The following is a 17,484-nucleotide window of genomic DNA, read 5'->3' as shown; positions in this document are numbered from 1 at the left end:
CGAGACGGAAATCCTCCGGGGTCGGCTGCCCTTGTCCGAGGCTAGGCTCGGGCGAGGCATGATCGAGTCACTCGAATGGACCGATCCCTGACTTAATCGCACCCATCAGGCCTTTGCAGCTTTATGCTGATGGGGGTTACCAGCTGAGAATTAGGAGTCTTGAGGGTACCCCTAATTATGGTCCCCGACAGTACTCAAGCGAAGACAACTTCATACGGGGCGACCCTGAGGGCGTAATCGAGTGGATCAGCGGTGAAGCCGAAGCTTTTGAAGAGATTTTGAGTGACCGCGGGGACGTCTGTGCATTCCCTGGTGCGAGGGGAGTTGCAGCCATTCTAGAGAAGGCAGGTTGCGAACATGTTAAAACCTTGGCCCAGGCCGAAGCTGCCTTCTCTATCGATGATACGAAGGACCCCTCGGCCGAAGCAAGCTCGATAGGTGGAAAAATTTTCACTGATGTCTAGGAAAATGGCGGCCGAGGGATGGCCCATGAATTAATGAAGAAGAGCGAAAAAGATATTCATGACGCTCGAGAAGCAACAAAAGCGGCTAAAAAAGCTGTAGAACTCGAAAGACGGATAGGTATTACTTAATGGCTTTTAACTCTGTTGTTTATTTTTGTGACTTCGAACTAATTTATGTCTTCTACCGCAGCTGAACTATCTCCTCCCCCAGAGCCATTCGACCCACTGGCCGACCCAGAGACAAAGAAAACAATAGAAATTATTAATATGGCCGAAGCTATTGTAGATGAAGTTGTTACCAAGCTGCTAACCGAAGCTGCAGAAAAAGTTCTAAAGGAAGAAGAGTAGCTATTGTAAAAACATTTTCTAGAATATTGATGTAACATTTGCTGAACTATGTTTGTAATATTCAGTGCTTATAGATTTGAATGTAATATATGAGTGGTTTGTAATTCAGTTCTTTGCGATGCATGAAACTTTTTGTACATACCGTTTTTGAGCCTGCGGCGAAAAAACACCTTCCCTTCTTTTCATGCTTCGTAAAGAAGAGCTTTTATGCTTCGTAAAAATCATCCATACTTTGCAAAACATCAATGCTTCGTAAACAATAGATCCCTTTTTCTGCATCAGAACTGATGAAGTTGTGATTCTCAGCTTACTTTGTGCCTTGGCATCTTTTCATTTTTTGTAAAGCATTTCCCAAAGATCGGCCTCATTTTCAATTGATGTCATTGATGTGATATGATGTATGATGTGATGTTATGCGATATGATGCAACGATATGTTGCAAAGAATGATGCTAATGTATCGTGCAAATGAATGCCCAAACACACACACATCTGAAGCTTCATCCACAACCTTCATTCCCTAAGGAATGACTGAAATCTCTTTGCCGTTTATTTTTCAGTAGCACCGTTTATGTTTCGGTGTAAGTTCTGCATTCCCTAAGGAACGTCTTTTGAACTTCTTCGCCTTCTATTTCAGCGGTATTCGCGTTGAATTTTCGTGCTTCGCCTTATATTTCGGCGGTATCTGGCTCTGCATTCCCTAAAGAATGACTTTTGAGCAGAAAACTTACACTGCACTCCCTTGGGAATGACTTTTTGAAGCTTCAGCAAACTTACGCTGCGCTCTTTAAGAACAACTTTTTGTGGTGAAACTTTCACTGCAATTTTTAGCTTTGCATTCCTGAAGGAATATCCCTTTATAGCTTCGACATTCTCGTAAGTCTGTTACGAAGGTACATTTCATTTTGACATAAACGAAGCTAGTACAGGAAATTAAAAATGACAAGAAAAGTAAGTTTACATTGATTGTTCCTTATTAAAAGAAAATGACAATGAATGTAAAACTTTGCCAAAGGTAGGATATCTCTCAATATATGTGTTTTGATTCTGGCACAGTACTGTTAACTGTGCGAGCTTCGGACCCCTCCTTGAAATCTCGCTGCTGATGGGTCTGTTGGCTCCCTTCTGGCTGCTGACCTCGTGAGTAGGCAGGTTGTAGTGGCGGCGGAGGTGGAAGCTGTGGCCAAGAAACTTGCGGCTGACTAGCCGAAGCAACAGAAGCTGCGGGATGATTACCCACATATTCTGGTATATAGGGTGAATGACACAAAGCAGTGTGCAGAACCTGCTTCGGTTGACTTTTTCGGGCTTCGGCTTCTGCAATTTATTTTTGCTTTTGGATGGTGATTTGGCACGTTCTTGTATTGTGGCCCTTATATTCACCACAAAATAGGTAGTAGATCTTCCTGGTTGATCCCCATATCTTCCTTTGAAGCCCCTGGCGCCTCTGCCTCTTGGAGCTGGAGGCCGAAAAGAGCTTTGTTGCTGCCCCGAAGCTTGTGAAGAATACTGCGGCCTCTGCTGTTGACTTCGTCTGTCATCACTCTAGGTGGACTTGTGAATTGACCTAACGTGCCTCGGGTGGATTTTTCCTCCGAAGCCCCTAGTCATTTCAGAGAACATGTATGCTTCCTTCCTTCTTTGGCGGAAGTCATTGTCAGCCCGGATCTATTCATCCATCTTCTGAAGCAGCTTCTCCAGAGTCCGTGGGGGCTTTCTAGCGAAATACTGGGTGGTAGGTCCTGGACGAAGCCCCTTAATCATGGCCTCAATGATAATTTCATTGGGCACTGTAGGCGCTTGTGCTCTAAAACGCAAGAACCTTCGGACATATGCCTGAAGGTATTCCTCATGATCTTGCGTGCATTGAAACAAGGCCTGAGCTATGACTGGCTTCGTCTGGAAGCCTTGGAAACTTGTCACCAGCATATCCTTGAGCTTCTGCCACGAAGTAATGGTCCCTGGCCGAAGAGAAGAATACCATGTTTGGGCCACATTCCGAACTGCCATGACGAAGGACTTGGCCATGACAGCTGCATTGCCTCCATATGAAGATATAGTTGCTTCATAACTGATTAAAAACTGTTTCGGGTCTGAATGCCCATCATACATGGGAAGCTGAGGTGGCTTGTATGATGGGGGCCATGGGATAGCCTGCAGTTCTGCTGCCAAGGGAGAAGCATCATCAAAAGTAAAGGTATCATGATTAAAATCACCATACCATCCATCGTCATTGAACAAGCCTTCTTGATGAAGCTCCCTATGTTGGGGCCTTCGATCTTGTTCATCTTGAACAAGATGGCGTACTTCTCCAGTGGCTTCGTCGATCTGCCGTTGAAGATCAGCCAGTCAGGCCATCTTCTCCTTCTTCCTTTGCACTTGTTGATGGATTATCTCCATGTTTCTGATTTCTTGGTCCAACTCCTCCTCCTGGAGTGTTGGACTAGCGGCCTTCCTCTTCTGGCTTCGGGCCTCTCGAAGAGAAAGGGTCTCCTGGTTTGGGTCCAGTGGCTGCAGTGCGGCAGTCCCTGGCGCTGAAGCTTTCTTCGGTGGCATGACGAAGGTCAGTGCTTGCCGAAGTTGGTCGAAAAAGGGTTCACCGGAGGTGGGCGCCAATGTTGGGAACTTGTTCTCAGATGCTATGAATCAAGAACAAGGCAACACAAAGTATTAAATGTTAAAGTCCTTCGTCCTTCGAAGCATTATTCCCCTTAGGATATAATGATCTTCAGACGAAGGTCACGAAGGACATACCTTCATGATTGCAGTATATATTAATAAATGAAGAAGCATATGGAATATGAGAGACAACATAAACAATCGCATGACGTTGTTAATTCATTCTTATTATATTATCATGGAAAGACAGAAACAATATTGAATTACAAAAGTACCTTCGGCTTGACAGAAGGCAAGAAGTACAAGCGTGACGCAAAAGCAAGTACCAGTCAGCGTGAACAGTATGGGGGTACTGTTCATCTATTTATAGACACGGGATACAGGCCGTGTAAAATTACATCCAGACCCTTTACATTTGCTAATAACTTTAAGGTAATCCACCGAGGTCTAAATAGCCTTTTCCCTTTTAAGTCGGTTCCCTTTTCTGTCGTCATGCCGAAGCTCCCTTGCACGTAGCTTCGGCGCTGCGTCAACCTTCGTATTATTTGTGCTTTTCACACTGTGTGATTCTGACCCGAGACTGAAGGCACATGTTCACATATTACACTCGGAAAACATTGTTAAATTACGTTTTTGAGGACCTTCGGAAGACGAAGGCCCCTGTTGGGGACTTGTTCTCAAATGCTATGAATTAAGAACAAGGCAACATAAAACGTTAAATATTAATGCCCTTCGTCCGCCGAAGCATTATCTCCACAAGGATTTAATGAACTTTGGACGAAGGTCACGAGCATAATATTACGAAGGTTTCACCTTCGTAATTAAACTTATAAAGATAATACAAAGTAATGTAAAACGTGAAACATTAAAGATAAATATATTGAAAATAAATGACATCATTCACATCTCTTATTATATGAATCTAAGATGTTTGAATATAGCGTTTAGGTACATTTATACCTTTGCCTTGACAAACAATAATTCCCGAGTGATGCGTTTGCAATTACAGGAATCCGTGAACAGTAAAGGAATATTGTTCACTATTTATAGGCACAGGACACAGCCTGTGAGGAATTACAATCATGCCCCTCATAAAAGTTTACAACAATGACTCAGACCTTTATGGACTAAAAGGTCATTCTATCTTTAAGTCGGTTCGACCCTTCATCTTCGGATATGCTGTAATACCGAAGCTTCATGAATGGTGCCTTCGGCGTCACGTATGAGCAGCTTCAGCCGAAGCTGTTTCTTTCTGCAGGACCTTCGGCGACGAAGCATGGTCCCAACAGTAGCCCCTTCACAATGCTAGATCGTTTTTCGTAACGAGCTTGATCCGTGAAAAAAGTCTCTTAGGCTTCAGGAAGCCGAAGGTCCGAAAAACACCTTCCCTGAGCTCGTTGTCGAGAAACGATATAGTTTTCGAGCGCGTAGCGGTCCCACCATGCAGGTTCACTATTTTGGTTTTTGTGGCCCACCATGCAGCGGGTGCGAGCAACTGTTTGCCTGGTGTAAAAATCATGACGATTCACCTTCTTACCTGCAGCACTATATAAACAGACAGGTAGGTGTGAAGTTACCACAACATTCATTGCTATTGCACTGTTCTGCTGCCAAAAATTTAACCATAGCCGAAGCTTGACTTTCGCATTCAAACGAAGCTCCAGTTTGGTGTCTGCTTCGTCAGAAGAAGAGCTTCGGAAAAAAGGTTATTAATTTCCAAGAAATTTTTCAAGAAATTCAAAATCAAATGGCCAGAGTGCGCTCTACTGCTAGAGTTGAGCGCGAAGGAGACGAAGCCGAAGCTATGGAAACTGTTCCTATCACGGAAGCAATGAAGCGATCTGGGTTGATGACATCGGAAGACATCCCTGCTGCTGAAGCAGAACAAGCAGATATTGAAGAGACTGATTCTGAAGGTGATCACAGTATCGCAGTACCGAGGAAGCCCAGCCACCTGGACTTCGGAAAGTCAACCATCTCCAAGGCTGATTTTCCTAAGATGGTGAAGTCGGGCTACTTTAGCGAAGAAGAGAAAAAGCTGATTCGCTTCGGTGGAGAAGAAACTACCCCGAAGCCACAGAAAGATGAAATAGTGATTTTCAAGAGTTTCCTCAAAGCTGGTTTGAGATTTCCTTTGAATAGGATGATTGCTGATGTGCTAAAGAAATTTGGGATCTACCTTCATCAACTAACTTCTAACGCTATTGTTAGGCTTAGTATTTATATTTGGGCTCTCCGAAGCCAGGGGGTGGAACCGTTTGCCGAAGGTTTCTGCCGAGTGCACGAGCTACATTACCAAACCAAGGCCAGAAAGGATGGGTTACATGAAAATTTTGGTTGTTATAATTTTGCTTATCGAAGAAGTACAAAATTTCCTGTGATCAGCTACCGAAGCAAGTGGCCGGCAGGCTGGAAATCGGAATGGTTCTACGTCAAAGTTGTCGATGACAAGGAGAAGCTGGTACAGAGTCCGCTTGAACTGATCTTCAGAGAGACCAGACCCCAATGCAGTATGACACCAGAAGGTCCAACCCAAACGGCGTTGGCCGAATTCAGGATTATTGCAGAGCACATTGGCACTAGAGATCTAGTGCAGGAATTTCTGGCGTTCAAAATATTTCCAACTATGAAGGAATGGGCTATGCCGAAGCTCGAAAGAGAGAAGAAGGAGGGGGATCTTGTCCGCCTGCCCTACCACTATAAGTTCAAGAAATATTTTAAAGTACCCTGCCAAGAATGGCTCGAAACAATCGAAATAATGAGTACTGAAATTCTTGGGAATTATTCTAAAAAAGAGGATCAATTGATGACAGCAGCCTTCGGCACCCGGCCGAAACGAAGGCTAAACAGAGTGCTTGATGCTATAGGCTTTGAATACCCTGACTACGAGCGGCTAGACAAGGGTGCCGAAGGACAGAAAAGGAAAAGAGTAGCTAGCACTTTGATTAAAGACGACGAAGATCAACCAAAAAAGAAGAAAGAAAAGTTTGAATCGAAGGTAGTTGCTCCAAGAAAAAGAAAAGCTGCATCTCCAAAACCTGTATCTCCAGAACCAAAGAGATTGGTCCGAGATGAGGAAATTCCTGCGACACCTTCTGCTGCCGAAGTAGAAGAAATTCTGAAGGTAATGACTGAATCTTAGCCTGTCAAGCTAAGTCCGCTGGCGCCGGAACTGACGAAGTTTTTTCAGAAGGACAAAGAAGCTTCGGCAGCATAAAGCCCTACGAAGCCGAAAAAACGGAGAATCATTCAAGTGACATATGTGATTCATCAGACGCCGCCACCGGTATCGGCGTCAAAAATTTCTATTGTTGAGACCGCCGAAGCCGCCGCAGCCGAAGCTACCGGGGCCGAAACTACTGAAATTGCAATTGCCGGAGCCGAAGCCACCGGAGCCGAAGCTGCCGAAGCCGAAGCTACCAGAGCCGAAGCCGAGATCACCGAAGATTCGAACCTGGAAACCACACTTGAAGTTATTGACAATATACTTCTGAAAATGGCTAAAGAAGAAGCTGCTGTGGCTGCGGTGAACACGGCTACTGAAAATGGCTGAAGACATTTTGGAGGAAGGAAATTTTAACTTTCAAGATTTACTTGGTCAAGAATTAACATGTGCTGAAAAAGAAGAGCTGAAAAAATATGCTATATCCTGTGGATATAAACCAGGGTCTATGCTATTTGGTGGGGTCAACGAAGGGAAGCTAAGATGCCTTCGGAATCGCACCGAGGCCAAAGTTGTTAGGACCTTCTCCAAAAGCGTTGGCCTGCCGAATATAGAAGCGGACCTTTGCAGGTACCAGCGACAACATATCGTCGGTGGCTTGCTTTATGCTAATTTTAAGGTAAAAAATATTATTATTATTTTATTATTATTATTATTATTTTTATGTCGTTTTCTGACGAAGGTTGTTTTGGCAGAGTATATTATTAAGTAAAGTGCTAAAAATGCAACAAGATCTTGAAGAGGAGAAGAACAAAGCTATCATCAAAGATTTAGAAGAAAAAGTTGAAAATTACGAAGTTCTTCTGAAGAAGAAGGACTTCGCCATTCAAGACCTTGAAATCATGGCTAAAGAACACGAAGGTGCCTTAGAAAAGAAAGACTTTATTATTCAGTCTATGGAAGGCTCCTTGGCTGAAGTCCAAACCGAAAATGAAAGTTTAAAGAATGAATTATTCAAAAAATTAGAAAAATCTGAGCAAGAAAAGAAGAACCTTGAAACAAGTCTCAAGACTGAGATCGAGAAAAATTCAAATTTGCAAAAATCATTGAAGGAACTTCAAGAGAAATGCCTAAATTTCGGCAGCCGATGCGTGCAGCGGCTGAAGGATGTGTTTCACTCTATCGGAGCCAGTTCTGAAAAATTTTCACCTTCAGCTGAGAACCTGCCCAACACCTTGGAATATATTGAAGGCGAGGTTGATGCTCTTGACGAAGTTATTGGTGGGCATGCTGACTTCTGCGCCCTGGTAGCTTCTCGGGGCACAGCTACCGCTTTTCTAAAGGCTGGCTGTACGCACGGAAAAATTGTAAATAGGCCAAACTTCAGCTTGTCAGCAGCAGATTTGGTTGATATCCCGAGCCTAGCCCGAAGCATCGGAAATAGATTTATGACCCAGATTTGGGTAAATGGCGGGCGAAAGATGGATGGTGACGAAGCTCGAAGCCACCTTAAACCGGTGAGAAACTTATATTTGTTACTTTTACCTTCTCCTTGAAATTTGCACCTTTCTTATTCTGCTTCTTAATATGTGCAGGATGACGAAGCTGAAGTATGACGGGCTGAAGCTTAATAGTTGCTATAATAGACTTTTCTGCAAAAAATTCTGGAGAGATTTTTGTAATATAATTGTGGAAAAAACTTATGTAAATTTGTACATACCTTGCAATGTATCTTGTCTCCTTTATCCGTGTACAATCTGCTTTGCTGTGGACGAAACTTCTCTTTTGAGCCGAAGGCGAAAAACACCTTCCCTTCTTTTCGTACACAACGAAGCATGAAAATTTCCTCTTTCTTCAAAGTTTTTCCTCATTGCCGAAGCATCTGTCTTTTTTGTGTGGTATGATGATGATTCTATATATGTCTAAATGAATGTTTATGAATGCAGATGACATGATGTAATGTATCGTGCAAATGAATATCGGAACACATATTCATAAACCATAATCAAAACCCTTCATCCCCTTGAGAACGATTCAAATCTTTTTGCCGTTTACTTTTCGGCTTCACAGTTTACTTTTCGGTGTATCAGCGTTGACTTTTCGCTGTAAGCCTCCATTAGGAGCTTCTTCGGCTTTTACTTTTACCGGAATCAGCGTTTATTTTTCGTTGTAAGCCTCCCTTAGGAGCTTCTTCGCCTTTTACTTTCAGCGGAATCAGCGTTTATTTTTCGCTGTAAGCTCTGCATTCCCTTAGGAACGACTTTTGAGCTTCTCCCTGTTTTCTTTTCTTTTTCCTTTGCATTTACATTTACATTTTTTGGGGGATATCACTCTTACAGAATTGAAATAAGGAAAAGAAAAATTACATGTTGTGGCCCCATTAAAAACCTTTCTCCCCCTTTGGAAAGGAAAAGGGTGCCACAAAAAAGAATAGAAAAAATTACATCAAGCTAAACATAATATCGCCGAAGCTCATCCGCATTCCATGATCTAGGAATGTCGTCCATATCCTTCAATCTGTAGGAACCGGGTCTTGACGAAGATACTACCAAAAAAGGTCCTTCCCACTTCAGCTGTAATTTGCCCACTGTCTCAGGGTTGGCTACGCTTCGAAGCACCAAGTGTCCTGGTTCAGTGTTCTTCAACCTAACCTTTCTGTCACGCCATTTTATTGTTTTAGCTCGATATTTGTTGATGTTTTCCACAGCTTGAATCATGATCCCTTCTATAGCATCTTTTTCCACAGAATAATCAGCTTCATCTTCGCCTTCTGCCGAAGCTACTGTTCTTATTGATCCCTTTTTGGCTTCTTCTGGGGTTATTGCTTCGTCACCAAACAATAGTTTAAATGGCGTAAAGCCTGTTGATCTTGACACTGTTGTGTTATGGCTCCACACCACTTTGATTAATTCGTCTGGCCACTTTCCCCTGGGCTGATTGAAGATTAACTTCATTATTCCTGTCATTATGATCCCATTAGCTCTTTCAACAAGTCCATTTGACTCCGGATTAGAACTGATGCGAAATGGATCTTCGTGCCAATTTGATCGCAAAATTCTCTGAAAGCTTAAGAATCAAACTGTGTCCCATTATCCACGGTAATGACCTTCGGCACTCCGAAGCGACAAACAATATTTTGCCAGAAAAACTTTTGAATAGTAACCGAAGATATTGTGGCTAAAGGCTTTGCCTCAATCTACTTAGAAAAATATTCCACTGCCACTACAATATATCTTAAGTTCCCCTATGCTGGTGGTAATGGACCTAGCAAATCAAGGCCCCACCTTTGCAACGACCAAGTGGGTTGTATTAATTGAGTTAAAGACGAAGGTTGTTTTTGATCTCTTGCGCATTTCTGACAACCTTCGCACTTTTGAACTAAATCCGCTGCATCCGAAGCTGCTTTTGGCCAATAAAATCCTTAACGAAAAACATTTCCGAGCAAAGGCCTAGATCCAATGTGAGATCCACACAGGCCTGCGTGTATTTCCTTCATCAGTTCTATGCCTTTGGCTCTGGATAAACACTTGAGTAACGGGGAACAAACCCCTCGCTTGTATAATTCCCCTTCTATTATGACATATGGTCGAGCTCTTGCTTCTATCCTCCTGTTATAAGCTTCGTCATCTGAAAGAAAATTACCCTGAAGGAAAGAGATGATCTCAGTTCTCCAATCTTCACTATAGACAGGGGATATGTTGAGGACTGCTCTTTCAAGAAGCGCGACCGAAGGTGCTTTTTTTGTTTCGAAAAATACTTCCGAAGGTAAGGGCAGCCCCTGTGCTGCTGACTTGGCTAATAGATCAGCATATTCATTTTCTCCACGAGGAATATTTTTAACAGAGAATCCTTCGAAGGAAGCCTCAATCCTTCGGACTGTATCTAAATATTTTTCAAGCTTCGGATCTCTTGCTTTGTAGCTCTTGTCAATATGACCAGAAATAACTTGGGAATCAGTTTTAAGAATGGCCCTTCTGATTCCCATTGCCTTTAACTTCCGAAGACCCAAGAGCAGAGCTTCGTACTCAGCAATATTGTTTGTGCAACTGAAATCAAGTCTTGTCGCATAACAAGTTTTAACTTTGGAAGGTGAAACCAACACAGCAGCTGCTCCTGCTCCGAAGGTTCCCCAAGACCCATCGCAAAACACTGTCCATACTTCGGCATCTTTATTCGTTTCTTCCTCTTGAGCCCCTGGCGTCCAGTCAGCAATGAAGTCTGCCAACGCTTGGGATTGAATCGAAGACCTATGCACATAATCAATACAAAATTCATTGAGCTCTGCAGCCCATTTTCCAATCCTTCCAGTATCTTCTCGATTTCTCATAATATCCTTCAACGGTTGTGAAGAAGGAACAATTATATTGTAAGCTTGAAAATAATGCCGAAGCTTCCTGGAGGCCATCAAAACAGCATACAGTACCTTCTCCAATTCTGTATAATTTTTCTTTGATAAACTAAGAACTTTGGATACAAAGTATATTGGGGCCTGCTTTTTGATTTGGCCTTCAAGCTTCTCCTGGACAAGTGCTGCACTTACCGCTGAGTGCGAAGCTGCCCCATATAACAACAAAGGAGCCCCTGGCGTTGGTGGAGTTAGTGTTGTTAGATCTATCAAACATTGCTTCAGCTCTTCGAAGGCTCTCTGCTGGACTGGTCCCCATTGAAAAACTTCGGCTGACTTCAGCACTTCGAAAAATGGTAAATTTCTCTCTACTGATCTAGATATGAATCTGTTGAGAGATGCCAGTCTTCTTGTCAATCTTTGAGCCCCCTTCTTTGTACTTGGTGGTTCCATTCAAAGGATAGCTTCGATTTTGTTTGGATTAGCCTCAATTCCTTTTGTTGACACTAGACAGCCAAGAAATTTCCCTTTCTTCACTCCGAAGACACATTTTTCTGGGTTCAACTTTAAACCAGCCTGTCTAAAATTAGCGAAGGTCTCCTGCAGATCAGCAATGTGATTATCTTGCATCGTGCTTTTTACAATGATATCATCAACATAAGTTAGCACATTTCTGCCTATCTGGGAATGGAGAACCTTCGCTGTCATTCTGCTGAAGCTTCCTCCAGCATTCTTAAGCCCCTCAGGCATCCGAAGGTAACAATATGTTCCACTAGGGGTTATGAAGCTGGTTTTCGGTTCATCCTCCTTCTTCATCCAAATTTGGTGATAGCCTGAATAACAATCCAGCAGACTCATAAGCTCTGATGAAGCTGCTGCATCAACTAGGGAATCTATCCTTGGCAATGGAAACTCGTCCTTCGGACAGGCCTTATTGAGATCAGTAAAATCAATACACATCTTCCATTTACCATTGGCCTTCTTTACCATAACAGTGTTAGCCAGCCATTCTGGGTATTTTACCTCTCTGATAACTCCGGCACTGAGGAGTCTTTTCACTTCATTCCGAGCACCTTCGGCCTTGTCATCAGACATCTTCCGAAGCCTCTGCTTTCTGGGTCTGAAGGATGGATCAACATTGAGCGAGTGCTCAATAACATCCCTGTTAACTCCGCAAAGATCATTAGCTGACCAAGCAAAAACATCTTTATTGTTGAACAAAAACCTTATCAAGGTTTTCTCATGTTCTTCGGACAGTTGAGATCGCAACAGCACCTTCTGCTCTGCTATGTCCTCACACAAGAGCATGGGCTTCGGCTGATCAGCCGAAGCAGCTTTTTCCCTTCTGAACTTGTATTGCTCACAAGCTTCAGCTCCATCTATATTATGGATTGCTTTTGAGTCTGTCCAATTTCCTTCGGCCCTTCTGGCAGCTTCCTGACTTCCATGAATAGCAATGGGCCCTTGGTCCGAAGGTATCTTCATGCAAAGATAAGCTGGATGAAGAATTGCTTCGAAGGCATTGAGAGTACCACGACCAATGATTGCATTGTAAGGGTATTCCATGTCAACAATATCAAATACAACTTGTTCAGTCCTTGTGTTGTTAATGAATCCGAAGGTTACTGGCATTGTGATTTTTCCAAGTGCTACGATCTGCCTTCCTCCGAAGCCACAAAGGGGATGTGTGGCATCAAGGATTTTGTCCTCGGGCTCTTGCATCTGTCTGAAGGCCTTAGCAAATATGATATCAGCTGCGCTGCCTGTATCAACCAAAACATTATGGACCAGAAATCCTTTGATCACACAAGAGATAACCATAGCATCGTTGTGTGGGTAATCCTTGAGTTGAAGATCCTCTTGAGAGAAGGTAATTGGAATGTGAGACCATCTTGACTTGATGAAGGGTCCTTGCACCCCGACATGTTGTACCCTTCTCTGTGCCTCCTTCTACTTCTTGTTGGCTGGCTCTGAGCATGAACCGCCTGTTATCGGGAGTACCAGCTTCGGAGCCGAAGCATCTCCAACTTGATTGTTGAACGAAGCCATCAGCTCAAAAAAGTGGAAGTGAGTTCACCGGTGGTGGGCGCCAATGTTGGGGACTTGTTCTCAAATGCTATGAATTAAGAACAAGGCAACATAAAACGTTAAATATTAATGTCCTTCGTCCGCCGAAGCATTATCTCCACAAGGATTTAATGAACTTCGGACGAAGGTCACGAGCATAATATTACGAAGGTTTCACCTTCGTAATTAAACTTATAAAGATAATACAAAGTAATGTAAAACGTGAAACATTAAAGATAAATATATTGGAAATAAATGACATCATTCACATCTCTTATTATATGAATCTAAGATGTTTGAATATAGCGTTTAGGTACATTTATACCTTTGCCTTGACAAACAATAATTCCCGAGTGATGCGTTTGCAATTACAGAATCCGTGAACAGTAAAGGAATACTGTTCACTATTTATAGGCACAGGACACAGCCTGTGACGAATTACAATCATGCCCCTCATAAAAGTTTACAACAATGACTCAGACCCTTATGGACTAAAAGGTCATTCTATCTTTAAGTCAGTTTGACCCTTCATCTTCGGATATGTTGTAATACCGAAGCTTCATGAATGGTGCCTTCGGCGTCACGTATGAGCAGCTTCAGCCAAAGCTGTTTCTTTCTGCAGGACCTTCGGCGACGAAGCATGGTCCCAACAGCCCCCAACAGCAGTACACCTCCCGAAGGTGGGTGACTAACAAAACCAAATCAAATGAACCTCTGCACCTCCTTGGCAGAGCGAGCACTACGCCCCGGCTTCATTGACGGCCCTCCGGCAAAGCCAACTATACCCCCAGGTTCATCTAATTAATCAGCTAAGGGCGTCCCATTCTGCCCTCATGGTTGCACTGTTATCCCGGGTGGTCACTCCACGAACAGGTCCTTACGGAGAGGTACTCAGGAAAAAGGCTTGAGCCCCCTAGAGTACCACAAGATCATCAACTTAATCAGGATAACAGTATCGTATCATAAATGATCATATCATGTTCATTGATTAAGTTAAAGCAATAGCATGAAGCTAACCATAATAACCCAAAAGGTAGTCAAGGACAAGGTAAATAGAAAGCTAGTCAATCCTTAGGTTTTAATTAAGTAATGCGGGACAGTGAATTATAAGTGAATGGGACATAATGGGTCAGAGGACACTTGCCTTCACCAAACAGATGCTCAGGGTCTTCAACTCTGTAGAACTCGAAGAACCTGACCACTTGGTCGCCAAAGCTTGATCGTCAATTCCTTGAAGCTCGGAATGGATCGCAATCTATTCGCGACGCAAAGCGAATACAAATAGGCACAAATAAACAAACAAACATATATATGCATAAGAACATTACACCATTCAAATAAAAACATAATAAAATATGCAAAATGAAATAGAGCGCGTTACTACGGTTACGCGAGGAAAAAGAAACACGACAGGCGGAGCTAGGGTCGAGAAGTTATCATGTCTACACTAAACGAGTATTAATCATAACATTTAGTTTGATCTGCTTATATTAATCGATATTTATTAAAATAAAAATAGAGCTATCACACAGTTTTAATTATCTGACCACACTAACAATTCTTTGTTAGATAAGTAATTTAAATAACATCAGCAAGTCTAAGCGGGACGAATTAGCGGAGCGAGACGAAATACGTAACGCGTGAAATAGCACAACTGCAGGCAACCTACCGCGCACACGTGTGACAACGTGTGTGAACGGCATGAGCGACACACGCAAAACAACGCGCACGAGTCAACGCGACTATGCGAGCGAACAGCACGATGACGCGAAACGATGTCGCGCGCGAACAACAAACAAATAATTAATGAAAAGTAGTTCAGTTGGTATTAATCACGTTAATTAACATTTATCTTTGTAAAAGAACGAGTTAAAACTATAGACTCGTTCTAAATAAATTGTTATTTTTATAACCCTCGAATAAACCAATAATTAATTATTCAACTAGACCCGACGACAACCAGCGCCACACGTGAGAACAGTGTGCGCGTCACGTGCAAAGGAGCACACGGAAAAGCGCGCACGACCACGTACGACCATGAGCAAATGACGCGTGACGATGCGCGCGAACAGCACGCAACAACGCGCGTGCCAGACACGCGGCGCGAACGCGCGAACGAACAACGGCGACGTGTGATAATCGCTAACAGATAACGCGATTATAATAAACAAGTGTTGACTGAAAAGCGTTTAAGTTGGTGTTCATCGAGTTAATATTTATTTATAAAAGTGTGAGTTAAAAACTATAAACTAGTTTTAATTAGAAGGTCATTTTATTTAATAAGTGTCGAATGAACAACTAATTAAACAATTAGAACTTGCGACATGATAAAATACGTTACTAATATGAAATCGGTGTTGCTACAGAGTTGACGCGACTGAAACGAATCCAGACATATTTATGGCGCATTATATATTGAATAGCTAATAATTCGTGGCTAATAAACAATTTTATTAAGGTGCACGAATTGCGACTCGAGCGAATGACGACATGTGAATAGCATGCGCGATCGTCGTGCGAATAGAACACACGATACGCGTAGAATAGGGCACGCGACACACGCAGAATGGGCGGTGACAACGTACACGAACAGTACAGGCGGATAGCGAGCGGACAACGCGCGACGTGCGTGCGACGCGCGAAGCAGCACACGAGAATCACTAACTAAATGTTGATTTTTTACCAAACACTAAATAGATATTAAATACAATATCAAAGTGGTTAAAAATCACATTGTCGCGTATTTACAATCGCATAATTAAAATTATAAGCTAGATTCGATTGAACTATCATATTTTTTAACAACCGATAACACCACACCATTAACTAATTATTTAACCTAAACGATACGACAAAATGAATTTGTTAAAGCGCGTATTTTGCGATTTGCGTGTTGTCGTGCGAAGCTCATGTAAATTGCGTGCAAGGGGTAGGCGAGGCTTACCTCGCGACGACGGCGAGACGAGGCGAGATACGACGACATGTTGCGTGCACGACGCAGCGCACGAGCGACGACGAGGACACGGGCATGACGACGGCGAGGATGGCGGGTTGCGCCGCCGCAATGGCAGGCTGATCACGCCGGGCCACAGGCTAGCCACTAGGCCACGCAGACGAGGGTCAGGCCGGCCGCTATCGCGCGCATGGGCCTTATCCTGCCTTGACACGCCTGTGGGTGGTCTGGCCGGAGCACGGCAGGGCAGGGGCGGACAACGGCTGCTCGCGCATGGCTGGAGGCTGCGCGACTTAGACAAAGCTGGAGCAGGGAGGGAGCTCAAACTAGGGAGGGACTTGGCAATGTTTGGACGAACTGAAGGCGCGAGCAGGGGGCTCGGCCAGCCATAGCAGCAGTTCGACCGCAATCGCCATTCCGGATCTAGGGGAGGGGAAGAAAACTGAGGCGCGTCGTGGGCGAGATTAGTTCTTGGGTGGTTCGAGAGTAGATGAACAGTGGCTAGGAGGACTGGGCACGCGCGCTGCGTGATCCGAGCAAGAAAAACGTGAGCTGCGGCTGACAGTTTTAGGAGGAAGCGACAAGCTGACGTGTGGGCCCTTGGCTTGCTCCCTGCGCGGGTGCGCCTGGGCGCAGACGAGCCACACGGGAGCGCTGCTGGCATAGGACCACCCATGCACACAGAGCAAAGGGGCTAGGCCGCAATGGGCCAGCGGGAGAGGGCACCAGGCGCGAAGTGGGTCAGCGCAGTGGGCCGAGGATGTCGTGCTCGCGTGAGGAGAATATCCCGGTCATGCTCATCGCCAGGGAAGTAGAGCACGACTGCTCCATGGGCGGCAGTTGCCATGGCTAGCGCTACTACATAGAGGGAAGAGAGGTCGTGTGGGCTGTACGAGACTGCATAGGATACAAACTTTCTTGTATGGATGTGGCAGTTCGTGGGCGAGGTGGACAAGAGCGGACGCGAGGTGATTAGGAAAGTGGGGCTAGTCAAGGTGGTTGTTGTTTTTCCATGGGTTCAAACCCAACAAGCTGAGTGGAACGGGAGAGGTAATTGAAGAAGAATATCCCTGACGCACGTGGTACTGGAATGACTGAGAGGAACTAGTGAGGAAGAAAAGTGGTTGCACGTACAACACGTGAGGCACTACGTGACGAGGCGAGGCAATGTGGTAGGCGGGGGTAGACGAGGTAGACCCGAGTAGCACAACGTTCGCGAGGAGAAGAGCGGTTTGACGATCTCGCAAAAAGGGCAAGACCCAGAAAGGGCAAGACCCGAGTAGCACAACTTTTTGCAGTCATACACACTATGCAACAGCATGAATGTGACAATCAAAGCCTCTCTAGCTAGGCTTTTATTTTACTAAGTTAATGCCTATATATATATAGAAAATAACTCTCCACTATTTAGAAAAAATAGGAGAACATCGGTAAAGGAGAGGGTAACACTTGAATTTTGTGAATATTAGAAAAGAAATTTTATACCCCCAAATTCAGGGTGTTACATTGGCTGAGATGGGTATACA

General features: G+C 43.9%; 1 protein-coding gene across 1 annotated transcript in view; it reads right to left on the bottom strand.

The window, feature by feature from the left end:
• Positions 1-16,353, bottom strand: part of LOC100382964 (uncharacterized) — a 35,421-nt gene extending 19,068 nt beyond the window's left edge. The window contains exons 1-2 of the mRNA NM_001175648.1: positions 15,950-16,353; positions 14,150-14,260 (exon numbers count right to left, since the gene is read on the bottom strand). Coding sequence (NP_001169119.1) covers positions 14,150-14,260; positions 15,950-15,988 — 150 coding nt within the window. The 5' untranslated portion in view covers positions 15,989-16,353. The remainder of the gene's footprint in view (positions 1-14,149; positions 14,261-15,949) is intronic.
• Between the last annotated feature and the right edge of the window lie 1,131 nt (positions 16,354-17,484).

The sequence above is a fragment of the Zea mays genome, chromosome 3 (genome assembly GCF_902167145.1).
Source record: "Zea mays cultivar B73 chromosome 3, Zm-B73-REFERENCE-NAM-5.0, whole genome shotgun sequence".
NCBI lineage: Eukaryota > Viridiplantae > Streptophyta > Magnoliopsida > Poales > Poaceae > Zea > Zea mays.
Note: the sequence above shows the minus strand (reverse complement) of the source record. Positions and strands in the feature narration are given on the sequence as shown.